The following is a 26263-nucleotide window of genomic DNA, read 5'->3' on the forward strand; positions in this document are numbered from 1 at the left end:
GCCGCCTTCCGTGCCCGGCATTTTTATTTTTTTTTTAAATCCTTTTTTCCTGTATGCTTAAAGACACTTAGGATTTTTTTTTATTACTAGTATTATTTCCTCCACGTTTAAGTGTCGACATTGAATGAAATAATCGAGATGGATAAGAAATCATTTGAAACCGTGCTGGATGAAATTAGGAAGGTAAATTCTCGTTTTGTGTGTTAGTTTAATCATTTGGTGATGGACTATCGGACAAGGACTAATAGCTACAAATTGAAAGGGGGAAACATTTCGATCAGATATTAAGAAGAAATTCTGTACTATGAGGGTGGTGAGACACTGAAACAGGTTGCCCAGGAAGGTGGTGGATGCTCCAATCCTGGCAATGTTCAAGGCCAGGTTGGACAAGGCCTTGGGCAACCCGGTCTAGTGGGAGGTGTCGCTGCCCATGGCAGAGGGTGTCGGGACTGGATGATCTTGAGTCGTCATTTGAAATTAGCACTTGGATAAGATTACTGCAGCATTTTCTTTTCCAAGGAAGATGAGAAATGAAAACAAAGTAGCCAAGCACCTCTTATTTGCGAGGGAGGGGCTGCGTTTGCTTGGCCCGAGCGGTGTCAGTGTGAAGTATCCACCTCTTATACACTGATTTAGGAGGTACAGCGCACAAATAGGACGTGAGAATGCTGATTTCTAAGCTGCACTCTTTTGTCCTTGTGGAAGTCACTTCTCCCACAGCTCAGGAGTGTGTGCCCACCTTCTTCCTCTGGGATGTTAAGTCTGCATTTTGATATGAGCTCTAAGCTGTGCTTCTGCTTCTCCTGTTTAAAACCTCACCGAGCCAAGTACTGCTAGTTGTGGGGAGCAGAGATACAAACCTGGGCTTCCTCGTGTCTGGCGGGGCTCTGGTTCCTCTCTGCACAAGAGGCCTGCTTTTAACAGGAAAGCTCGAAGTTAGTGGTTGGCACACTTCCCCAAATTGGTAGAAGGAGAAAAGGAGAGATTAAAAATCAGAACCTTTGAGATTAATGTTTCTTGTTTTGCCTAGGAAGCAGAAACCTGTGAGGATGTATTTTGTTGCAGTTAAGCAGAGGTTTTTTAAGAGTCACAGTAGAGCAGTTAACCTGCTGAAACTGTCTTGGTGTGACGATGAGGGGCTTGTTTTAGATGAGATTACTCGTGGCAGAACAGCGATCCATAGCTTTTTCGTAATAAGTGGGGTTTTTTGTTATGTTGGTTTCTCTAGGAGAGGTAAATTTCCTTTATTTGGACTCGGGTACTGGAGCTGAGAGTCAGTTCAGTTTCTCTTCGGCATGAGGCAGTGACAGCTGCAATTGCAGTATTATTGTTTTGCAACATATTGAGGTATAAAACCATATTGTGGTATAGAACTGTTCAACAGAAGCCCCAGGGGTGAGTCTTTGTTGTCACAACTACATTTTTGCATAAGGTCATGGTTATAAAGTCTCCTTTATAAAACAGCTGAAAACATGACAGTCTAAGATATTTCAGGATGAGGACTTCCCTCCCAACTTATGAATTTGAGTGCAAAATCTGGGAACAAAAAAAAAATCAAGGAACGACTTGCACATGAATGCTTTCTCTGATAATTGATGGTGGGAGGGAGTAGTGCTTCAATTATATGACTGCAGTGCAGTCCTTCAGAATACGCTCTGTGATTACTAAAGACTTCAGACAAAAGGGTTTAGACATGTGATTTTAGGCAATTATGTTTCCTCTATGTTATCTGCCTCTGTTCCTGTATTCCACCTTGCTGTTGATCTAAGGGTCAGTGCTGTGCTGTGTTAATAATAGTTGTGCTGTTGCAGTGTAACATTCATGGTCCAAATGCTGATTTTGTGTCTTTGTTGCTATGTTTTTGTTTAAGCTTCATTTCTACCTCTGTGGTAGAACCTTCTTTATTATGTGATTTGCAAGTTTGTTGTGTTGGCATGTTCCATTTTCAGTCCCACATTTAGCAAGAACAATTATTTAAATGTCTTCATGCTTAGCTTACTTCTGTTTTTCACTATATGTATTTACAATTACTAGCAAAATAAACTTTGGGGGTTTTGTTTGTTTGTTCCTTCCATAAATATGCATAGCAGTGCTTTCTGTTTGTGCTCTTGTTACAAAGTCATTCAGTTGTTGATTTAAGAAGGAAAAGTAACATTTGTTTTGGTAAAAAATATGACATACCCTGCTTTTTTTTCAAAATACATGAAGAGGAGGAAAGGACAGAAGAAAAAATGAGCATGAAGGGAGAAATTCTTTCTCCCCTGTGACTGCAGTGTGTCTGTGTTTGTCTGTTAATGAGGTATGGAAGGGAAGAAGGTTGCCTCAAACAGTATCTAAGTGGATTTCTGTGCACCTTTGCTACTCACTCACAGTCAAGCTGCAGTGCTGGAGACCATGTCTGTCAATGTGGAGGGACAGGAACAAAAAAGCAAGGGTGAGGGTAGATTTTAGGGCTGTTGGGAGAAGGATAGAAGTGGGTGTGGGGATAAAGCTAAAGGTGGTTTGAGAATACACAAGATCTAGCATCAGAGGGGGAACTTGGAAACTGTGGAAGAAAGGTGTTTTCAGCAGCCTGGGGCAGGAATTCAGCTGTTAGCAGTCTTCCCTCTATGTCTCACCTGTCACAGAGAGCTGAGTACAGGAGAGGGAGGAAGTCCTGGCTATTAGACAGCTCACATGGTTATCAACAAAACTGTCTTGCCACAAAGTCAAAAGGCCAGTGCTGCATTAAAGTACTGTGCCTTGTTTGTTTTGTATGACTGCATGTTAAAATTTGAAATGTGTGAGGATGATGGTAAGACAGCATCCATCTCTGGTGCAAGCTTTGTTGTATATTTAATTCTGTCTGTATACGCTCATTATCCAATTTCTTCATAAATTCGCTGAGGTAAAATACTTTGCTACTTAGTTTACAGGGGCCGTGCAAAAAGATTGCCTGAATAATCAACTGTGTTATCTTGTTTAACTGAAAGTTGACGTAAATCACTGGAGCAAAAAGAGAGTGATGATGTTCTCTCAGTTATAAGCAACAACAAAAAAGCAAAATTAAGTAAATTAAAAAATGAGTATTTTTTTAACAGAAGAATTTAATCAAGTATTTCTGCTCTTCCCTGTTCTCAATTACCTAAGGAATGTACTTTTGCTTCAAAGTGCTGCAGTGCAGTTGATAGAAGTGTCACTTTGTAGGGGCAGATTTTAGATTAATAGATTAGCAGATGGTTGTGCTAAAATTATAATTTTGAGTCACTAATCATGCATCTTTTTTATTCTGTATCTTTTAGGCTGTATTGACTGAGTACAAATTAAAAGCTATTGAATATGTTCATGGATACTTTTCCAGTGAACAGGTAAAGTCAACACTGTCATGGGTTTAATGGGAGCTTTTGTTTTTGGGTATTCAGTAATACAAACAGATTGTTGCCAGTCATACTGAGGCTGATCATATTAGCTTTTCATATTGATTAACTGAGGAGATTTAATTCCTTACTATTATATCAGCATGACACTATTAAAAAGAGCTCCAAGTTGCTTTGTCATCAAAATCACTACATTTTTATTTTTATTGTGTCAGGAAAATGGTGGAAATTTATCTTAATGGAATTTAGGATTATTTTTCATGTATTGTCTAAATAGAGATGTAGTAATAATGTATAATATGATAATACATAGATTTTCTTTTTCCTGTTTCTTTTCCTGCTGGCTTTTTTTGGTGTATGTTTGGGAATATGCTGTTTGGGATACTGATTGTTGATAAGCTTTTTCAGAGATACTTGATTTTTTTTTTTACTTATTCTAAAACAGTGGCATTGTTATGCATATATGCAAATATATGTAGAAAAGTAAGTATTTGAAATATTTCCATAGAAAATCTTCATCTCATAAAATAGAATTTTAGGTGCCTACTTAGAAATAAAAAGGTTAGATGCTGGTAGGCACCAACAATCAAACACACAGACATACAGATATTTTTTAGCAGTATACCACTGTGCTAGGAAAGTGGAAAGGTCATGTTGATGCTATTAGCATACATTTTTAATATATCTAAAAGATTAATTGAAGGCCTTACTGTTGCAGGTTGTTGAATTACTGAGATACTTCTCCTGGGCAGAACCGCAGCTCAAGGCAATAAAGGCTTTACAACATGTAAGTTCTTGTGACATAATCTTTTGGAATAAATTTGCTCTCCTAATGTCATTTTAATTTTATGACACCTCCTTTTCAACTGATGAGTCAATCTACCCTTTAAAATCTTCAAAGTTTCTTCTTCATCTCCTTCTTCAGTGGTTTCAAGCTATGAAACTTCATACTTAAAATTAGGGTATCTTTTCTGACTAAAGTGACTTTTACTTTCCTGTGTATCTCAGTAATAGATGTAACCCTTTGTAACTATTGTTAACTCTCCTGATTTCTTTGCTTTGGGTGAGTGCTTTTTGGAGCTGCTTGTTTGTAATTTAGCCTGTAGAGTCTCCTTCCCAATGGGAGGGAGAGGCTATTAAAATTTCACTGAAATACACCATATGAATATGTTACTGAGTTGTATTCTGAGTTTAAAATAGTTGTGCTGCCTTATTTTATACACACATTTTTTCTTTCTTATCAGAAAATAGTGGCAGTTCCAGCATCAAAAATAGTTAATATTCTCAACTGCTTCACATTCAGTAAAGATAAACTTATTGCCCTTGAAATCTTAGCTTCGTAAGTATCTCTTGTGCTTTATTTCCATAACTTATATTGGTTTATCTCGTGTTTGGGGATATAAAACTTCAGATACTCCTAGAAGGAAGCACTGTGTCTGGTTAAGGTAAAGCACATGTCCATTACTGATGGGGCTGTTCAATAGAGTAATTAGAAGTAGACATTGTAGAAGTAGACATAAGGCTGAGAGAATTTGGTTTGTTCGGCCTGGAACAAGTTGGGGTGACCTAATTGCAGCCTTCCAGTACCTGAAGGAGGCCTGCAAGAGAGCTGGAGTGTTGTGACAGGACAAGGGGAATGGCTTCACACTGAGAGTAGGTTTAGACTGGATATCAGAAAAAAAAATTACCATATTTAAGCCAGGGGTTTTTACTTCAATAGTAATATTATAATTTGAACTAATTATGTTTTTTTAATGTACTGTTGGGTAGTGGCTCAGTAAGTGTGGGCCACTTTGCAGTGGTGCATTGTTTCAGCTTATGCAAAGGCAATGGCAGTAATTGTCTGTCAATACCTTTACAGCAACATTGTTGATGCTCAGAATTATCGCCTTATTGAAGATCTGTTCAGAATTAATATGTCAGAGAAGAAAAGATGCAGAAGAATTCTCGAACAGGTAATCAAGATAAACTACTATCCTTGGTTCTATTAGGATTCTGTTTACATCCTTATGGTCACTGAGGGGCCAGGGCTTAGCATGAGGACTTCTGGGAGCTATTGGTGGGAGACAAACTGAAACAAGCAACTGCAAAAAGATAAGAGCTGTGTGACGCACGTGCAACAAAAGGGGAAGTTTCTGTCAGGCATTAGGAACATACGGAAAAAGGGGCACAGAATTGCAACCAGTGCCGGAGGAAACTGTTTGTTTGAGAGAACACCAAGTGCTTAAGCCCAAGTTCAGTATAAGCAGAGGTGGACTTTGGTAGAAGTTTATACTATTTGGATTATTTGGAATAAGACTTGAGACACAGACTCCAATTGTTCCATGTAGGTTGATTCATGCAGTCTAAATGTCATAAAGTAGTAACTAGTTTCTTTAGAACATTGAATTTGATAGCAAATGATGTTCTTTCTTGATTATTTTGCAGGCTTCAAAAACAGGTTGTAAGGCTCCTCATGCTATGATATCATCCTGTGGCATGATTCCTGGCAATCCTTATCCCAAGGGCAAACCAAGCCGCATAAATGGAATTTTTCCAGTAAGCACAATCCTATGCTTTTGCTTTTCACAAATGAACCCTTGATTTAAGGTTCATTGTAGTATAACCAAACCCAGAATTCATATACATGGAAGGAGGACTGGAATCAAAACCAAAGTGCGTTTGTTGGGTTTGTTTTACCCCATTCCACATTTATAGGGAACTTGCATTATTTTTATTTGCCTATTGTTTCTATGCTGCTTCAGGTAAAGATTACTTCATAAATAAAACATTATTCATATCAGGAAAACATTGTAAACTCTAGCAATGTTTGGCAGAATCAGGAGAGGTGTCAAGAGCTTTACTGGTATGTTGATAAGGTGACCTAATAGGGTCACTGCTATACTACTGCTAATCCTAGTGTGGCTCCTAAACAAGCATGTTAAGCATTTCATGTGAACACTTAAGGGACAGCAAAATTAGTGTTATCATGTCCACAAGTCAAAATGCAGAATTTCATCATCAACATGGACTGTTTAAAATGCCTCTCTTTAAAAAAGCTCAGTGTTACAAACCAAGCTATTGGAATGCTCTTACTCATTACTTTACAAGCCTAAAACAGTTGGTTGTTGGTTTTTTTTTTTTTCCTGACAAACATGGTTACTTTCAGAATGTTCACAAACTCAGATGTAGTTCAGGAAAAAAAAAATATGGCAGAAATTGTACAGCAAGATTTGGTTCTAAATTAATGCTTGGCTTAATTTTCTTTTGTTTCAGGGAACCCCTATCAAAAAGGACACAGAAGAGTGTACTAATGAAGGAAAGGGAATAGCAGCCCGTATACTTGGACCATCCAAACCAGTATGTCTAATAAATTCATAAATAAATGAAACTTTGAAAAAACCCCAAAACAACCACCAGCCAATTGACCAAGGCTTTGTTATAAAATTCTGTTATGTTGCCAGAAGACTGTAGAGCAGCAATTTAATTGAAGCTAAACTTCTATAATGAATATGACCTAGTATTTTTTTATTTAGCTTGAAAATGAGCTCTAGTTTTTATCTGTAGGGGGGGAGGATCCTCTACTGGATGCAATCTATGTGCGTTTGAAGACAGAATTTAAATTGCGGTAGCAGAAGAGAAAACTAAAAGCATTTTTAGTAGTCCATTATGAGCTCCTCTCTGAGGATTTCTCACATGAACACAGAAAATGTTTCCATCTTTAAAACTTGAATTACAGCAGTGCCTTAGAGGTTCATGTTTCTTGACAACACAGCTGATGTGTATTTCAAAATTTTTAAGCATGTGGGACAAACTTTCAGTTGCACCTGTTACTACTTTGAAGTATTGTCCAAATGTTTTATTACCACTTTTATTATGAGATGTTTCCCACAAAGCTATATTATTTTAAAGGCATAGGTACTTTCAGAAATATTTGGTAGTTTTAAATGTGCTAAACATTTAAAATGAGAAGTCAGTCCAAGACTGCAGAGTGTGAGAATTGCAAGGCAGAAAGGAGTTCCCTTTCCCTCCTGTGCTCAGTTTTATATTAAAATCCAAAGGTATACTAGTGATGTTTGCTTCACTCTTTTCAGAAAGAGCGAAATAGTTGCAGTCACTATGGATATTATGACGAAATTTTGTGTCACATATATTTGTAGTGAAGAATGCCTGTCTGTAGTAGTATCTGAAAGTTAGCTTTTTGTCTGAGAAACATTAGGTAATGCTTTCACTATTGCTTTTCCCATTTGTTTTTTGTTTATGTAGGCTCCATCAACGTACAATCCACACAAACCAGTTCCATACCCCATCCCACCATGTCGGCCACATGCAACTATTGCACCAAGTAAGGTTTCTGTGTTCTAGCTTGATGCTATTGTTTCATGCATTTGCCTTTTAAGTAATGTGTCAAGTGTCAGTTTCTCTGACCATGGTCATCTCTGAAATTGGCTTCTGCTCTCCAAGCATGCTCTGGGTACTGGTTTCTACCTTTTCTTATCATGACAGCAGAATTGATTAAAAGAGAACTATATTGACTTATTTTTCCAACATCCATAAGAAAAATTCACAATCCTTTTCTGATGACAGAGTATTTAATTTATGGGAGGCATTGTGCGTGTTAGACAAGACTAGGGCTTTGGCTTTGTTGTAACGTTTGACCAAGGTTTGGGCTTTGGCTTGACAAGTCTGGCTTGTTGCTGTAGAACCCAACTTGGGATATGGCCAGCCACAGCCCTGAATTGGGTGGAACTGTGTAGGAACTTGCCGAAGGGCTATAATCTGCTTCTCAGTTGCCTTCAGCTTTACCTTCTCTCCATCATAATGGAGAGCAAACAGTTTCCTAAAAGAAAAGTAGATTTCAGTCTCAGAAGGGAAATAGTGATTGCCTTTTCCTGCTATTGGTCTGTTTCTGGCCTTGTGCCTTAGGTAAGATTGAGCCTTTATTCGTAAGCTCCTCTCTCTTTGCTCTGCTGCATCAATTGTTTGATTCCAGACATCTTTGGAAGGGAGCAAGGCAATTGCCCTTTCTTTGGAAGAAAGCTTAGAATACGTAAAGTAGTCAAATTTGGATCTGGCAGCTGAAAGGCTTTTCTAATCTTGAGATTCTGTACTGCAAAACAAGGAGTGCTCTGGTTAGGATGCTTGCTTTTCACTGATGTTGGGGATTTCAGGGAGTTTTTCAGGTAGTTGATAAGAAAGTGAAGCAGAGCTCCTAGCGTGCTGAAGGCTGAGTCATCTAATCAGCTTGATGTCTGCAAGACTTTTTATAGCCATTTTAGAAAAATGGGCACTACTAGTGGCTAAACTAAGACTGATTGATTATTTATGCCCAGGAAATTACTTGTTGCCAAGAAACTGTACAGCAAACTTGCAGACTAGCTCAAATTTATATTAAATAAATCCTGTCCAAAGTATCTTAAAGCACAAAATTTGGCTTGTGAAAGGATATAAATATTAGTACAGGTTTAGGATATGAAACAGCTTTTGAGGTTTCTGGGCCTTATTAGGCTGCAGCATATTTTGTAAGAAAGCTCTTGTGACAACAGAACTCATAACTGGTAAAATGATATACATGTGTGTGTGTGTTTAATGAGATTGCAGATGCTGACCTGAAACTATTGAATGTGATTGTTTTCAGTCACTGGTCAGAATGATGAATTGTTTTCTGCCTCTTGGACATTTCATTCCTGGGTGATGAAGTGATTGTTAGTGGCTTTTCTGATTTTCAGGTCGTGCAAGAAATCTTAACATCAGGTGGAATTGCTGTGAAAGTGTGAAATCAGAAAGGAGTTGCATATGACAAATTGCTGCACTTTCAGTATTGTTCAAGTGCTACCTTTGACCATGAAGACTAAGTTCTTATGCTCTTAAACTATTAATTCAGGGCCACTATGAAGTGTGTTTGTGTTCCTGCAATTTAAATTCATATGTGTTTCATCAGAACTGTATACCACAGCAATACAACAGTTTAAGTTGCTCAAAAAAATAAGGGAGGAAAAAAGGTATTTTTAATACATTAATTGCTGTAAAAATTTTATATTGAAATAGTTTGTTAACCCACTTGAATTTCTTAGCATTTAAAGGATTATTGAAGAATACTAGATTAAGTATTTGAGATGGGACATTTTTCTCTGTATTTTCTGGCTAGTGTTAAAGGGTCATGGTTACTGATCTGTGATTGGCTCCTTTGTTTGTCCAGCTTTAATGTTGAAGAAGAAGTTGCAACAGCCTTTAAATTAGGAATAGGAATGGAACCAGTGATGCTGCAGACACTCTGTATCACTCCTCTCCTTTGAGTTTTTTAAGGCAAAATGGAACTGAAAGGAATTGAAACCTGACTTTTTCAGGCTCTCTCAAGAGAATTGCCCTTAGTAAAATTTGGATCACAATGCATGCCATTCAGGCAGACATTGGCAAAAGCCAACATCCAGCCTGAATAATTAACTGGTCTAGCTTTTTGATGAAGGAATGTCTTACAGTCTTGAAAATGTTCTTTTAAAGGAGACGATTCTTACTGGTTCATCTAGATACAGATTCTTCTGACAATGGGGATGTGTATTGCCTTTGTTATTTTAGGTGCTTACAACAATGCTGGCTTAGTTCCAATGGCCAATGTCATAGCTCCAGGCTTACCAGCTCCTCCACCATACACTACTAATCAAGTGGCATCAGGTAAAGCATGCATATCTTTAAAAATATTCATGCTGATTTTCCTGATTCGTTGTTGGGAGTGGATCATTCATTCACTGCTGGAGTGTCATTTGCTTTTCAATAACAAGTTGCGGTTCTCTGTTTAGAAAATGAAGACCTTTCCAGCCAGGCAAAACCTTCACAAAATCAAGGTAAATTGCAAATCCACAGGGGGGTTTTTGTGTTGATTGTATCTTTGTTATTTGTTCAGAAAATGTTAACAATTTGTTTAGTGGGATCTTCATAAGCTTCTAAGTATGTAGCTGCTAAGTATGTGGAATAGGATCTCTTGAGAGTGGAGAAAAAAAATCGTCAGAAATTTGTCACTTAGAAGCATGGAAACATTACAATTCTTTTGTGTTAGCTTACCAAAGTTTTTTATATTCTTCATTATATAAGTATGTGAGAAATCATGTTAAAAACGAAATCAAAATACCCTTTGCAATGTCATGCACTTAAATACTTCAGTAAATCTTTGCAATTTTTAAAACTGTGGACGTCTGTTGGAAAAGCCATTGACATTTTAATTTCATAGATCAGTTGCAATAAGAAGGTAGTAATACAAGAGAGATTTAGATATTTTTGAATGTCTTATCCCAGAGTGTTAGATCCAACTATGTCTACCTGCACTTTTGTCTTACCCTGTAAGGTCCTCTGTTCCCTTTACAAAGACAGTTGTGCATTTTTTATTGTTTTTATTTGTGTGGTGCTTTGTACAATTAGTACAAAGCATAATAATAAATCCCATTAGGAACTACTTATAAACAGGCTTTGATAATACTTTGTTAGATTTGACAAATCCAAACAGAGAATTTACTGGCCATTAAGTCAGACATATTAACAAATACTGCAAATAGATAAAATGACTGTGATAAGTTTATCTACTGTAAATATTCCTAGGGGCCAAAAAAAAAAAAGTTATGTTTTGTCTTTCCTTCTCTATGTCCAGGGATGGTTCTACAGAAATGTTTTGAGAATCACTTCATTCTTATGTACCCCTCTTTAAGTGTGCATGTATTTTACAAAGTAGTTAATGCAGCTAAATGAATACAGTGTAAGGAATGAAATATTCTCTTAGGAGCACAAATTCAGCAACAACTCTGAGTTCTATTGCAGCTGTATTTCATTGGTGATTATCTTGGCTGTCAGGATTAAATAACTGTGATCTTTAGGAGAGTCTTCAGCTTGGAAACAGAAAGAGGAAAGAACAGAATCCAGAGCTGGGCAGTCTGGGTTTTTTTGAAAAAAATATGTCAAAGGAAATAGTTTGTTTGCAGACTTGCTAGTTTTAGAGTTTCAACATACACAAGAATGGGAGTTTGTCATACCAGCTTAGGTCCAAGATTTTAGAGATTACTTTTTTGGATTTATGTGTAGAATTATATGTAGAATTCAGGCAAGAGAGACATTTAGGCTGTTAGAGAGTTATGGGTGATGAGTTTGACTGGTTGGATCAGTGTCTTGCTTACAGTTGAACAGAATATTCTGAAAGTAAAATAAAGCACAAGGTTTGCTTGAGAGGGGTGATTTATTAACATATTCATGTTCTACAGGAAACTAGAGGCAGGCATATCGGGACTCTTGACATGCCCATGTTCATAAATGCAGCTCCTTTCCATTAATCTCCACCTCCCCATTCACAGCGTGCCTGCCTGTTTTCCTGCAGCTTGACTGATATCTCTAACTTACTTTGTAGGATTGACATAAGCTGATACTTTTAGTGGCAGGTGATTGCCTTTATTACAGACACCTGACTAAAGACTCCTAGAAATACTTGTTGATAAAGTCAAGTGCCAATGTTAGTTTAATACTGTAGTGTGATACATGAATTTAAAAGTGTACCTTCTTAGAATCAAAATCTGAAGGAAGCACAGTGAAGAGAATGACCTGATTTTGAAGGAAAGAAAACTACCAGCACCTGAAATCAGCTTTCTTCAGTTGTTGACTAAACTTCTCTGAAATCATGATACATTGAATTAACTGGTTCTGAAGGAAATTCTGACCTTCAGTGAGAATGGATGCAGAGGAGCCCAGGTGATCTGATGCTGATGGAATATTAGATCTGGTTTGGGTACTGCCAAATGTTAGGGACCAGAGGGAGGGTGTTCACCTGTATCACTTAGATGTTGTTACAGAGTATATTTGAGTTTCTAACTGTTTTGCATGAGATCATGAAGAGGTAGCAGATGTCACAGAGTGTTTTATAAAGGAGTGTTAGCCCACATGGTGTACGATTTGTGTGATGTGTTTGTGTGTACCTTTCTGGTTTGTTTTCATAGGCCCTGCTGTTCATTGTTTATATGTAAACATTGTGTGTTAGCTATTGCCTGTATGTCATATTTTGAAATGCTGTATAAAATGTTTTTCTGTTGATTTCAAACATTTCTGACAGTTTCAAGTATTCTTACTGGTTTTGTTTCTTTGCAGCTTTCTCTGCACAAGTGAATCAGCTCTTTACTCCTCATGGTTCTAATCCTTCAACACCTGCTGCTACTCCAGTCCCTACCCCATCACCTGTCAAGGCAATAAGCCATCCATTAGCACCTGCAACTCCACTCATCTCTGGGATGAACATGTCTACCCCTGTCCTTCCTGTTTTCCCAGGACAGGTCTCCTCTTCCATCCATACATCTCAGCCATCCACCCCAACCCCTACTGTCATCAAATCCCTTTCATTGCCTGGTGTTCCTGTCACATCTGTTCAGAGTGCAACCTCTACCCCTATCCCCGCAGTTTTCTCTGGGCTGGCTTCTATCCCCGCTGCTATGCCCGCTCCGCAAGGTTCCTCCACCCCATGTGCCACACCTGCACCTACTGAAGTTTTCGCATCTGCTGCTACACCATTTGCTGGCCTCCCGTTCTCTGCAACCTCCTCAGTTGCTTCTGCTAATAATCCTGCTCCATTGTCATCAGTTTTTGCTGGCCTCCCTTTGTCCTTGCCGCCCAATGCCCAAGGGATTTCTAGTCCTGTTCCATCTACAATTGCTAATTCTCCTGCCACTACCATTCCTGGCTCACTAAGCTTGCCTAACCCAATTTTGTCTGTCTTAAAGGGATTTCTGACATCAAATGACACTTCATTAATCAATTCATCTGCTTTACCTTCTGCTGTGACAAGTGAGCTTGCTTCTTTATCTGCTCTTGCTAATCAAAGCTCTGACCCACCCACTTCCTCTGTCAACAAATCTTACACTCCATCAGCCACCCCCAACCCACAGCGCTCCTCCACACCTGGGCTGGCTATTTTTCCAGGTCTTCCATCCCCATCTGTAGCCAATTCTAGTTCCACTCCTCCAACATTGCCTGCACAGTCACCTTTAACCACTTCACCATCAATTATGCCAGTCAACTGTGGCTCATCAGCCTCCCTCTTGCATGGCACAAGTCCTACTAATCCTGACCAGCAGCTTTCATCAGCCCCAGCTGCCACCAGTATCCCAGTTCTGGTCAAAACAGAACCCATGAGTCCTACCCTGTCAGCCTTCAAAGGTCCTTCTCATTCAGCCAGCCCTTCTCATGGCACTCTAGGACTGTCAGGGCTTGGGCGTGCTTACACCTCAGCAGCTTCAGTGCCAGTCAGCTTACCCAGTTCCCTGAACCCAGCGCTGTCAGGGCTCTCCTCTTTGAGTGCTCCTCTGAACAGCTCCAGTTCTCTGGCTTCCATTTCCCTTGCCCCACATGGCTCCTCTGCTCCCATTGCCCCTGTGTTCAATGGCCTCCCTCCTTTCACGTCTCTAACCAGTAACTTTGCTTTTACTGGTAACCCAGCACTGACCCCACCCGTCACTCTCCCAGGGTCTCTGTTGGCCACTCCGGCTACAACCGCTTCAGCCGTGTCCGCCCCCCATGTGAGTTCCACCGCCGCCGTACTCTCAGGACTCGCCGCCTCCGCAGCAGTCTCCGCTCCACCCTTCTCGCTTAACTTGTCCAGTGCTGTCCCTTCCCTTTTTTCCGTTGCCCAGGGACCTCTGGGATCATCAAACCCATCCTTCCCTGGTTTTCCTGTCTCTAACACACCCTCTGTCACTCCTGCTCTCCCTTCTTTCCCTGGCCTCCAGGCATCTTCTGCAGTAGCAGCAGTTGCACCGTTGCCAGCAGCTGCCACAGCCCCATCTCCAGCTCCGGTCCTGCCAGGGTTTGCCTCGGCCTTTAGCTCAAACTTCAACTCTGCACTTGTTGCGCAGGCTGGGTATGTTACTGTTTCTGAAGGAGGCCAGAACTATTTCTTTTTCTCTTGAGCAAAGCTGATTTTACTTTAGGTGTGTAGACAATGTTTTCACTCGTAGTTACTAATTGCAGATAATTTTTAAAGTTAGTTCACTACTAGATTTCCACTTGTCTTTAGAAGCTGATAGGGTAGTGACTAAATAGGTTGGCCTCAATAGTCCTTGTTACAACAGTCTAATCCAGTGAGATGCTCAGTGATTTTATTTCCCAGATGAGGATACTTTGCACCTCCTAGGCTTTTACAAGAATAGATTCCACGTGGGCATCCATTAACACATACAAGTAACAGCAGACAATATCTCAGATGTTTTAAGGAAGTACTCAGCATAAATTCTTGTCTGTAAGGTTGTTTTTGCGTGTGAACTGTAGGCACAGTTTAGGTACAAAACAGAAATTCTGATTCCCCTTAAGTGTGTTCCAGACAATCTTGTGTGTTTATGAATAATTTTTAGGTGGGTAAAGACTGTACTTCGGTTTAGAAATTCTGGCCTTCATGAGATTTAGAAAAAGAAGTGCTTTTGTATTTTATGCAGACATAAGCTTATAGAGAGTGAAACAGAATAAGACATGGTGAAGATGTTCCTAATAATAGCCTCATTTTGACATTCTTTCAGGTTGACTTCTGGACTACAGACACCAGGAAATGCAGTTTTTCCTGGTCTTTTATCTCTCCCTGGTATCCCTGGCTTTCCCCAAAGTGCCGCCCAATCTTCCTTACAGGAATTGCAGCACAGTGCAGCTGCACAGTCAGCACTACTACAGGTAACGTGCCTATTTGTTAATACTGTTCTTCTTCCAGTGACCTCTTGAGCATGTATTTGCCTGTTAACTCGTTGGGATTAGTTTAAGTCAGTAAATGACGAAAAACCCCTAACCTGTGTGAGAACTGATTGTAAGGATGATGATAAAAACCTACTTGTATTACCTTCTTACTCAAGGCCAGTGTACAATGCTTCATAAATGAGACTAAACCTTATCTAAAACTCTTTGTTAAATGGGAAGAAGTAAAAGAAAAGGTAGTGGAAATTATTTTTTTTTCCTGGGCTTGTGTTAAATCTAATGAGCTGACCATACCATTGCAAAATTTGTGCTCAGTTCCAGTCTTACATTTGAGTAACTTAGAGATTTCTGTGGACCCTTTGTTGTGAGTTACGTGCCTCTTCACATGTAATCAGATTGTCTTGAATTTGTGTCTGTTGTGGTTTTGCCTTTCTCTTGATAGTTCCCACAAATAGAATTGTAATATAAGCTTGAAGTGGCTTTGGGTAATGCGTAGTTTCATTGTCAATTGTCCATGAAACAGCTTGTTTCACCCATCAACCTATATAAGTTAACTGAGACTATAATCAGACTTTGTGTTTATGTGTATAGTTTGTCCTTTGTTAAAAGCAGCCTCTGTACAGATTAAGGATTCTTGTAAAAAACTTTTCCTTCTCTACAAAATGCTAAAGGAGAGAGCTGAGTGTCTTGACTTAATGTTTTCTTTCTTCTGTGACACATCAGTTGTTGAAATGGAGCACGTGTCTAAGTACTGTTCAGAGTGCAGCATATTGTCAGATGTCTTTTAAATATCAGGGGATTGGAAGAAGTAAGTTACTTTGCCTAGGCCATGCTGCTTTTGCAGCTCAGGAATCTATTTGTTCTGTAGAAATGTATGCAGATTGCATTCAGGGAATACAATTTTTCTTATTTATAAGATCCAGTCACTAAAATTAACACTTACTTACTTGAGCAATGAAGAGTAGGAAAGTTCAAAGTCACTAAAATATTATAGCTCCTGATTAAGCTATGCCTTCCAAATCAGCTGGTGCTTACTCCACTGGAAAGTAAATGCCATTAACACTTCTTTGTTTTCCCCCTTAATCCAACTGCTTTTTTCATTCTCTGGTATTTCAGAGCAATAGTTGCACTAGAGTTTAACATCTGTGTATAGATGCATTGCTCATCTCTATTCTTTGCACACTTCAGATTATAATCCATTTGTTATGGCTTGAGTAGGACTGGTATTGTGGCTGAAATTTTGCTTAATTTAGATTTTTGTTTCCTTGTTTTTATCAGTGCTGTTTCCTAACTTATCATCTTCCTTTAAGGCGCATTCTGCTTCTGCTCTGGAGAACTATACAGCTCAGCCTGAAGGTTTTGCTAACTATCCATCAACACCAGGAACACCATTTTCATTGCAGACAAGTCTGCCCCAGAGTGGATGGCAGTAAATACCAGGCATTTCTAAAGACTGCAGTGTTTGCTTGACAGAGCCTGATCCTATTCACTTTGAAGGCTGTCTCTGCGATAGTGGGAGCATGGTCTGAGTTGAGGAAAGAAAGGGAAAACATGAGGGTAAAATGTTTCCAGGAAGGTGTGTCAGATGTCAAACTTAATTTGTGATTGCATTCAATTTGATTCAGGGTCTGATCCTGTGAATTGCTGAGCATCCTTGACTCTCCTTTAATTTTAAAAGTTCAATGTTTGGTGTCTTACAGGATCAGGAACATTCAAACAGATATTTATGTAAATAGGGCAATTGACTGTCAAACTGAATAGGGAGACCAAGTATACTTAATAGTGTGTATAAGCACCTATGCTTCTGTTATGTTTTGTATGGTATACGTGGTTAATATAGACTGAGATCTAGACTGAAACTAGACAAATAAAGCTGTAGATGACCTTTTGTGTAGACACACTTCTTGTGTGTGCACAAATCAAGGTCAGTTTATGGCTTTTCAGATGTTTTCTTCCTATGTATGAGGATCTCCTGTTAGCATCAGCAGTATGTTGAGGGGAGGGTAGGTCAGAGGTGTGTGGGGATTTTCTTATGCTTTGAAATATTGTCATGGGCTTGCTGCTGAATTGAGTACTCCTTTGTCTGAACATGAAAGCTAGGAAATGATGCTGTACTGTATTTGGGTAGAAGTGGATTATGTTTTATTGGAGTATGGTTTAGCTAGCTGAGAATATGTCTTTCCAAAGTACATAAAAACATTTTAACTTGCCTCTAAAATAACGTTCTGTAATATTCTCCTTGCCCCCAGCACCCCTCTGAATGAAATATCTGTACTGCGGATAGGCTGCCTATCTGGCACTTTTGACTGCAGACTTACGTGAATGTTTACAGACATGGGGCAAGTTCTTCTCTCCCTTATACGCACAAACAAACTGGTTCTCTAAATGCTTTTCAGCTATAAACTACAACTTGATGGTGCTTACGTTTTCCTGTGAGTATAAGTGGGAGCAGAATTTGGACCATGGATTTTTTTAGTATTTTTCCTTGGAAAACGTACATGATTTTAAAGGCATATAGCTAAATTAACTGTTACGATGCAGCATATAGAAAGGTCTTGCTCTGTTAGTGAAACTGAGTTGTGCACTCTTCTAATAATGTTAGTACCTGTGGCAATGTGTAACACATCATTGAATATCGTCTATTTAAGATATGCTCTTGATCATGGTTTAGAGACAATAGAGATGAATGATATTCAATCATGTGATTAAATTAAAATGTAGAGGATACTACACTGTAGAAATGTTCTGCACCTAGAGTTTTACTTTTTTAAAGATTGATTCTGCTGGGAGATGTTGCTAATGTATTTTCTTTCAAGATGTGAACAAACTTTTTTAGAACGTTAATGGAAATTACTGTATTGGTTTTTAACATAATTTTTTTAAATAAAAAGTTTACAGTCATGGCAAAAAGTCTTTGCTGACTATTTGCATATTTACCTAAAATACAAATGAATAAACTTGTTTTTACTAAGATACTTCTACTGCTTGATCTTGCTTATGCTGTTTCTTTATGATGCAGAATTCTGTCCAAAATTATAAAATTGACTTCCTAAAGAGTGACATTAGAAATATCCTATTAAGTTTTTAGATGAAAAATTTAAATCTTTTGACGTTTTAATAATCAAACTTACATATTATGTTACAGCTAAAAAATATAGTGTCCTTACATTTTTTTAGTTTGTGAAACCTGTTAAATTGTGATGATTCTCTACTCTGAACTGCTCTTAAAATTGGTGCCTTCTATCTTGACTTAAGAAATCTGTGGAAGAGATCTCTACCATCTTTCATTTTACTCTGCTTCTCATTCTATCCATAACATGTTCTTTGTAGATCTATTGGAGAAAATAAAGATACAGGTATCTTATCAAGAGCAAATTGGCTTTTCTCCCCTAGATGTGAATGTAAAGTAGTTCCAAGTCAGTAAGAGTTTTCTAACCTTACTGAAATGCTGAGTTTGACATCCTATTTTAATCCTAGTTTCCCCATCAAGCAATCAAAGTTTGAACTAATTCACGTCACCCTGTAGTCAAAAGCAAGTAGTACTGTTTTGTCAGAAAGTAAGCATTTCATACCTCTGTTTCTAAAAATACCTGTTGAATAGCCATGGGGTATGGGGGTTCCTGTCTGAGCATTGGACACCTCAGATGCCAAAGAGACTCAAACTTCGTTTCTCCAAATGAAAACAGGTGAGAAGTAGTGAAATCCACTATATTAAATGCTCTTCTCCTGAAACAGTGTAGTTACAGGGTGGTGTCCACACACTTTACCAGAGAAGAGTATTTGATGCTCCCATCAGTGTTAGGCAAGTGAATGGGTTAAGAAGTGTTCATTTGTGAAGTTTTTATGTCTGGAATGGGTTTTCTGGTTTCTATTGAATCATATTGAAAGATTTTGTAAATGGAACTCTCCAGTGGTTAGGATTAAAGTTCAGTTTTTAAAATATTTCTCCTGATGTAAAATTGTTTTTTATTAATGTTTTCCCTCTTCAGGAATAAAGTCTGTGTTCTGCATTGCAGCAAACTGCTGTGACCCAGCCTTGGAATTTCTGAAGGAAACGATTTGTCCTGAGCTCTTTCATGCTTACTTGAGCACCATTTTTAGACAGCCAAGGAAACATCTGCTCCTGAGGCAAACCACCTTAAACTGAGCCTGTTCCGGGAAAGGACTCTTGCTGAATGACTTTAATTTTGGACTAACTATGACTTTTTTCACTGTTCAAGTTGCCTATTACTGCTCTATTTCATATGTATTGACAGACTGCAAAAGATAAGGTGAAGTGTTCCGAAATAAAATCTCTTTTGCAACAACTAAGAACATACGGGGATTGTGTTTGCAAACACAAGTTTCAATGTTTCTTTCAAGTGCTTTAACTGCAGATGCAGTGAATAGGAGAGAGAAACAGAGTAATTTTCTATCCTTTTCCTGTGGTTTGCAAATGAGTGCCCAGTTTAGCTGGGCCTGAAAACTTGTCATGGTATGAATGTTACTTTCTTGCGAATTGCCTTCCTTTCTGTATTGAGAGAGGAGCAATACCTTTGGCTCTTTCATATTTACTCATGCTCTAGTCGCCAAAGGGGGGCTTTCTGTCATCTCCAGATCTGCAGCTATTGAAAGCTGATGCCATTTTCATGAGGAGCAGCAATATGGGGATGTTCCTACAAGCAACAGGACAGTACTGTTAATCTGCTCTCTGTCCTGTCCTGTCTTCTTAACGTTGACCTGGGCGAAAGGAATGCTGAGCCTGAAGCAAGTAGGCAGAACTCAGGGCCAGGAAAGGACTAAGATGAGAAATTTATAGAGACTGGCCAAAGCCCAGTGCATGGGAAGGAAAGTAGTATAGGCCTAAAAAGGTCAGAAAAAGACAAACCTACAACTTTGTTTGCAAATCTCATGTGGGGACTGCCTGATGATTCTTTTTCACACCTTTGGGATTAGCACTGTTTAGAAATGGCTGTGGATTAAGTCTCTATAACTGGATCATGAGGTAAGTGGGAGCAAGTGGATGTTTTAGAGACACTGCAAAGGACTGGTGCCATTTGTAAATGTAGCAGTTGGTGCAGAGAAATGTTGGAGAATGGTGTGCTTACAGGTAAGCACCTGGTCATGTCTCACCTGAGCCCTCATGCTGCTGTTGGAATAGAAGTTGAAGGCTTTAGCTATATCACATATATAAAACTGCAGAAATAGCAGAACCGTGAGCAGTCTGAACCACAGTCATCTGATGTTACTTCTAAGTCAGTAGGTTCTGCTGAAGCAGCTTTGAACTCAGTCTTTGTGGCTGTGCCGTGTGTCACAGGAGCTCCCCAGTGTTCAGCACCAGTGAACCTGCAGCTTGTAAACTGCTCTGGCCCAGAGCTTTCATGTGTTTTGTTCTCTGAGTGTTTTACAGTACTCTGGGACCCATGCCCCAGTATAGGCCCAAGGAGAAAGTGTTAGCAACTCCCTGACTTTGATTTCAAAATTTTGAGAAGGGAATAAAAGTGCAACTGAAGTTAAAATGAAGGAACTAATACTGTGATGTTCCTGAACACAAACAAAAAGCATCATCTGCTTTATTCACCTATATTTACAGTCACCTCAGGGAGTTGTCAATAAACAGGGAGCAATTATGTCTGTTAACTTTTAGTACATGTTGCTCATTTATCTGATGCTATAAACAGCAGTGTAAACTGTGGCATTCAAATGGCTCAGAATTAAGCTATTTTCAATAACTTTTTTTTGCTCTAAAATGAAAAAAAAATTTGTTGGGATAGTTTTGCATACTATGCTTTTGCTTCTGAAATAATTAAACCACATTTCTCTTGTCACTGTTCATGCTTCCTACCCTGCTAGTAAGCATCTGTCCTGAAGAGGTTTGATCAGCTCAGTGTACAGAAGTCAAATAGTGAGGAAAATTCTACAAATGGCTTAAAATGAATATTGTCACACTTAGGGAGCATATTGCAATAAACATGTAAATCCTGATTTTTCAAGCTATGCTTATGGCTTTCAGTGGGATTTAAAATGTCAGTTCAGAGTAGTAGTTTCCTCTCTGTGAGACTGAAAAAGGATTCTCTGGGGAACAATCAGCTTTGAATGACCCATCTGGGGCTAGTGTGATTACTGGCAGGGAGGAAGACTTGGGCAAAATGAAGCTGAAGCCAGATCTTCAGGTGTTCTAGACAACAAATTCCCACTGAAAACAGCCCTGTAATGAATGCAGCTTTATGTCAAACCTCTCATATGAATTTTATTCACATAACAAGCAACAGCCTTTTCCTTTGAGAGGGTTGCCCTCTGCTGCTAAAGCCTTCAGAAATGGCTTAGTCTGAAATGCTGTGCTTAGTTTGATTGTCAAAATATTTTGTGAAAAATACTCTTATTTGAGGGACAGTTTTAAGTCTTGGGAGCTGAAATGTTCTGCTGTGGCTTTGAGGTTACCCAGCTGAACAGGGCTTAGCCTATATTGATGGACAGTATGAAGGAGGGTGTGGTGAGCTATTCTACACAGCTTGGAGACCTCATCTGGAGGTTTGTTTATTTATTATGCTGGTGTTTGAGTAATTTGAAAAATTACTGAGCCCCAAAACAGCAGAGAAGCAGTACTCAATCTCTACCTTCTGGCTTTATAGCACCATAGGTTGGAAAAACCTCTTAAGATCGAGTCCAACCATTAACCCAACACTGCGAAGTCCACCACTAAACCACATCCTTAAGTGCCACATCTACATGTTCTTCAAATACCACCAGGGAGGGCAACTCTACCACTTCTCTGGGTAGACTGTTCCAGTGTTTGATAACTCTTTTTGTGAAGTAAGTTTTTCCTAATATCTAATCTAAGCCTCCCCTAGCACAACATGAGGCCGTTTATTCTTATACTATTGCTTGTTTATTGATAGAAGAGACCAATCCTCACTTTGCTACAACCTCTTTTCAGGCAGGTGTAGAGTGTTAAGGTCTCCCCTGAGCCTCGTTTTCTTCAGGCCAAACCTGTGCGGCTCCTCACAGGACTTGTTTTCTTTTTATCTTCTCTTTCTGTCTTTTTCGTGGTTTGTTGTTTTTTTTAAATCTCTGGTGATGGATTCATAGAAATTATTTCCAGCTTGTATTTTGCTTATATTGTATAAGACCAGCTGGGCCAAGTGCACCTCAGACAGAGGAAGGCCACAGAATACCATCAAGTTACATCCGAGACACAAGACTTTGTGTTTGTAAACATTCTGTCCTCACCAGGGTAACTAATTCCCAGAAGACTCTCGTACAGGGGATTTCTCCTTCTTTCATCCTGCCTCCCTCTTCAGCATTTTGGACGAGCACTGCAGTTTCAAGGTACACTGCTGTCTCATCTGTGAGGGGATCAGAGCTTGCCTCTAAGGGGATGGATCCCCAGAGAGAGAGACCCAAGAAAGTGAACACAGAACATCTAATTGGTAAGCATTGTTTTGTGTGTGTGAGTGGGTTTTTTCTCAATAATATTAAAAAGGAGCAGAACTAACCAAACAAAAAAAGTACATTTGATGTCTAACAGAGTGGAGATGAAAACTCAGAATCTGCCACTGTGAGTGACAGAGCAAATTGCCTCATGCTGCCCTACCAGCATGCATCAGCATCTACCTTCTGCCAACATGACCCCATGGATGAAAAAGACTGATTCAGCTATTGATTCACTTGTGTATGGAGGGATGGGCTGGAGAGAGGAAAATAGGATCTAGTTAGGGAAGACAGAATTTTTCAGCTCCTAGTAGAAAGCAGGAAGGTACATGGTGATTAAAGTCTACTCCATGAGTCTACTCCATCTTTTTGTTGCGGTAGGAGACTTCTGCGGTAGGAGATTTCTGCCCACACTGAGTTTTTCATTTGCTTTCCAATTGTGAAACCCACATCATGAGTTTGTTTTCCAAGTGTGTTCGTGATGTTCCCTAATGAGTGTATCAAGAAAAAATAAAGTGAATCTTATTCCAGCATCCTGGAGTTTTTCCACAACTGATGAGTAATGAGCTCTCACAGTTTGTGGTGAATTACAGCTCCTGTTTTGGTCTGGACTAAAGACCCAAGGGAAGTTTTTTTGGTGGTTATGACTATTATAATCCATATACAGGGATGGCAACCCCAGGTCAATGATATATTGGGTTGTGACTGGCTCTTCACTATTGTTTTTTTCTAGAGTCTTTCATTTGTTGTGTGGTTAAATGGTTTGAAACTTTGGAGTAATCAGAGAAGATCTGTGGTGGTTTTGGGGAGCTACAAGTTTCATTCAAAGGCATATTTTCATGTTCTCCTTTTCTAACTGGAACCTACAGTATTAGCTGGCATCAAGATCTCTAGGACATTCAGTTTCAGAAGGATTCAATTGTACTTTGCCAAGATTTGGATGCATGCTTTTTGCCCACGGTGGTGAAGGCTGGTGTCTTGACCCCTAACTCTTCTCAGCTGCTTGGGTATAAATGTGCTGAGTGCTGGCATTTTTTCCCAGCTATTTCCCCTGTCTGTGGGTTGTGTCATTCCCACCAGGTGTCTTCACAGAGGGCTCAGGTGGATGGTGGTAGATGATGCTACAATCTAAAATTGCTTTTGAGGAGGTTCTTCATAACCAATTTTGTCACTGGAGAAGAAGATCTTCAGACATTTTCTGTAAGGTGGTCATTTAGGTGAAATGAAGAGTTAAAGTAAAAATGTTGAGTTCTGCTGAAAAAAACATCCCTTCATGATTAATTTCCCCCAGTTTCAGATTAAGAAATATGAATGATGCCTATTCCATGAGTTTCCTTGATCTCTTTCCACTGATTAAAAGACACTTGACTGCTGGTACTTTATGTAGCCTGACACACCAGTGGTGTAATGTGAAGTAGCACTAACAAACAGCAGTGAAAGGGTTAAAGCTATTCACACTAAATCCTAAAAATTCTGGTTTTATCTACATGGCCTTATGGTTTGCACAATAATTTGCTTAGAGAAGCTCCTCAAATTTACCACTGATTGCAGAGCGCCTCATCATACCTCATGAAACAACCAGGATTTTGGGAAGGGTGAGGAGGAAAGCTGGGCTCCCAGTGCACCAATTCTGTGCCCAGCTCTCGGGGAGACCTGAAACCAGGCCCTCCTGAATGCAAATGTGTTTCCATGTGAGTAATTAAATCTGCCTCAGAATGGGATGGGCAAAGCTGTGAGCAGCAAAGGGCTGGATGTAACCCTCAGGTATGCAGGCACAGCCCAGCCAGGCACAGGGACACAGGAGGGGCAGGGGTTTCAGGAGAGCTGTGCTGTTTCCTCCTACCCCAGGGTTGCTGGGAGTGTTCTGACAAACCTGTCAGTCCTGCTCTGCTGGTCTGCCAGCTTGTGCCTTACAGATCAGGGAGTCTCATGCTGTTTCACGATGGTGACAAGTCTCTTTTTTCTGACACAGTATAAAATGAACTGTTTCCTATTTATCAGTTTCTGTCTGCATGTGAATTTTGTTTGATGTCAGAAATTCCCAGTGCTTCCCCACACCTTTGAAACAACTTACCTTACTACTGCCTTCCCTTCAGGCACTAAACCAATGAAATTAGTTTTATATATTTTTTATTAAATTAGAATGGAATTTTGGGATGAGCTCAATGCTCCAAGACAACTGCATGAGCATGCATTTTGACAAGCCCTAATTTTGAAGTTTATGGTCCAGTGGAAGGACTGGTCGACCATGATTCCTCAAAATGTTCATCTGAAGAAAGCAGGAGTTCCTCTCATTTACCTTGTTACCTGTTTCACACAAACTAAACCCTTTGCTCCAGCCATAGCACCCTGACAGATTCATACTCGTGGATACTCCACCCAATGATTTATCTCTCCTTCACAGCCCCCAGCTTTGGTAATATCTTTAATTTTTCTCTTTTTTCCTGTTGCAAAATGTATTTTCTGAACCCTTTTAAACCTTCTGATCAGAAGGCCAATAAGGTTGTATGTTTGGTTAGGTCTTTTATGGCTTTCTTTGAATGATGGGAGGGAGGAAGAGGGAGTGAGTCTCTGTGGACTTTGTGGTCCAGTATGATTGCACTGGGCTAGGTGTACATCCCTGGGATAACTCCTCAAAGTTTGCATTCACTGCTCTTCTTCCTTATATTTTTTATAGCTGACAGGCAGGAAGGAATTGGTGTCTGTGGCTGGATCCTGGTTTCCCTTTCATTCCTCATGGTGCTTATTACCTTTCCTATTTCCATCTGGGCATGTATAAAGGTAAGCCAGCAGGATATGAGGTACACAAAGAATGCTCCATTATCACTGCTGGTACTTTTTTACTGATTCAATTAAGACAAGGCACTTCATATTCACATTTTGGGAATCATGAGGGTTTGTAGCAAAGATGTGCTCTGGAAACAAGATCCACACAGATTCTTTCACAAATTTTCTGTATCGCCATAATTTCCTCACTTAATTTCTTCCATTCTCAACTTCCATCACCAGTTAAATTTCCAGTTAAACATCGGTAGAATCCCAGGCCTTCAGTAGTTGTGATGCACTAAGTGAATTAGTTTAGGATTACCTGAGGTGAGACCCCCTTTGCCTGCAGCTCCTCTGAGTGTAGTGCTGATACGAGGAGAGCTCTGGGGTACCCTCTGTTGATAGGTGCTAATTCTTTCCTATGTGATCTGTTTTGTAACCTGTTTCCAAGGACAGGGGCTGAGTTTTTCCAGCAAATCATGAGTCAGGTAGAAGATGGAAAGAAAGTGATTTGCAGCTTTGTTGCTCCCTATATTATTTGTACTTTCTTCACATTTAATATGGGTGCCAAAGATTAGGGCACCAGGGAGTGAGAATAGAATTAGTTATACAATTCTAAATTTAAAATATTTTCCTAGGTTGTCAGAGAATATGAACGTGCTGTTGTATTTCGTCTGGGACGAATACTGTCTAAGAAAGCAAAGGGACCAGGTGAATACATGCAGTTTTATTCTGTTAAAGTCCTCTGGGTTTGTTTATGTTATTGCAATGCAGTCTAACCACACAGAGAATTGCAGAGGTTCCATGAAATCCTTCATAGCATAGAGGGGAATGAGAAGGTCCCCTCTACTGCAGTTCCTTTACCTGCAGATTGTTTACTCTTCTGAAGAGAAGATAAAGACACCCTCCTGTCACAGCACAGAAGTTTGAATACCTTGATATCAGGTATGACTTTGCTGCTGAGTGATTTGGACAACAGAAGGATGAGTTCATACTGCAGACACTGTCAGGGGACTGCAGGCAGATTTAAATGCAGTGTTCAGCTCTGCCAGGGT

The 26263-nt window shown here is 39.5% G+C and overlaps 2 protein-coding genes across 4 annotated transcripts in view; both read left to right on the forward strand.

Annotated features, from left to right (window-relative positions):
- The first annotated feature begins 12 nt into the window (after window positions 1–12).
- PROSER1 (proline and serine rich 1) lies at window positions 13–19343 on the forward strand. Of its 3 annotated transcripts, none has more exons than XM_017731287.1 (13): window positions 13–183; window positions 3282–3347; window positions 4075–4143; window positions 4601–4695; window positions 5218–5311; window positions 5784–5894; window positions 6612–6695; window positions 7602–7680; window positions 9912–10007; window positions 10133–10177; window positions 12453–14214; window positions 14867–15014; window positions 19022–19343. In XM_017731287.1, exons 1-13 carry the CDS (start codon window positions 139–141, stop codon window positions 19025–19027), a joined length of 2700 nt encoding a protein of 899 aa, XP_017586776.1. In that variant the 5' UTR covers window positions 13–138; the 3' UTR covers window positions 19028–19343. The 3 variants fall into 3 exon arrangements, with proteins under 3 accessions (XP_017586776.1, XP_017586775.1, XP_008629635.1); XM_017731286.1 differs by having other exon boundaries at window positions 19049–19343; XM_008631413.2 differs by lacking the exon at window positions 19022–19343 and adding an exon at window positions 16343–18007.
- A 101-nt stretch (window positions 19344–19444) lies between these two features.
- STOML3 (stomatin like 3) overlaps window positions 19445–26263 on the forward strand; it is an 11186-nt gene continuing 4367 nt past the window's right edge. Inside the window, exons 1-3 of the mRNA XM_008631414.2 lie at window positions 19445–22441; window positions 25120–25223; window positions 25847–25919. Of these exons, the coding sequence (XP_008629636.1) occupies window positions 22390–22441; window positions 25120–25223; window positions 25847–25919 (229 nt within the window). The 5' untranslated portion in view covers window positions 19445–22389. The remainder of the gene's footprint in view (window positions 22442–25119; window positions 25224–25846; window positions 25920–26263) is intronic.

This window comes from Corvus brachyrhynchos, unplaced genomic scaffold (assembly GCF_000691975.1).
Source record: "Corvus brachyrhynchos isolate BGI_N302 unplaced genomic scaffold, ASM69197v1 scaffold103, whole genome shotgun sequence".
In the NCBI taxonomy this organism is placed as follows: domain Eukaryota; kingdom Metazoa; phylum Chordata; class Aves; order Passeriformes; family Corvidae; genus Corvus; species Corvus brachyrhynchos.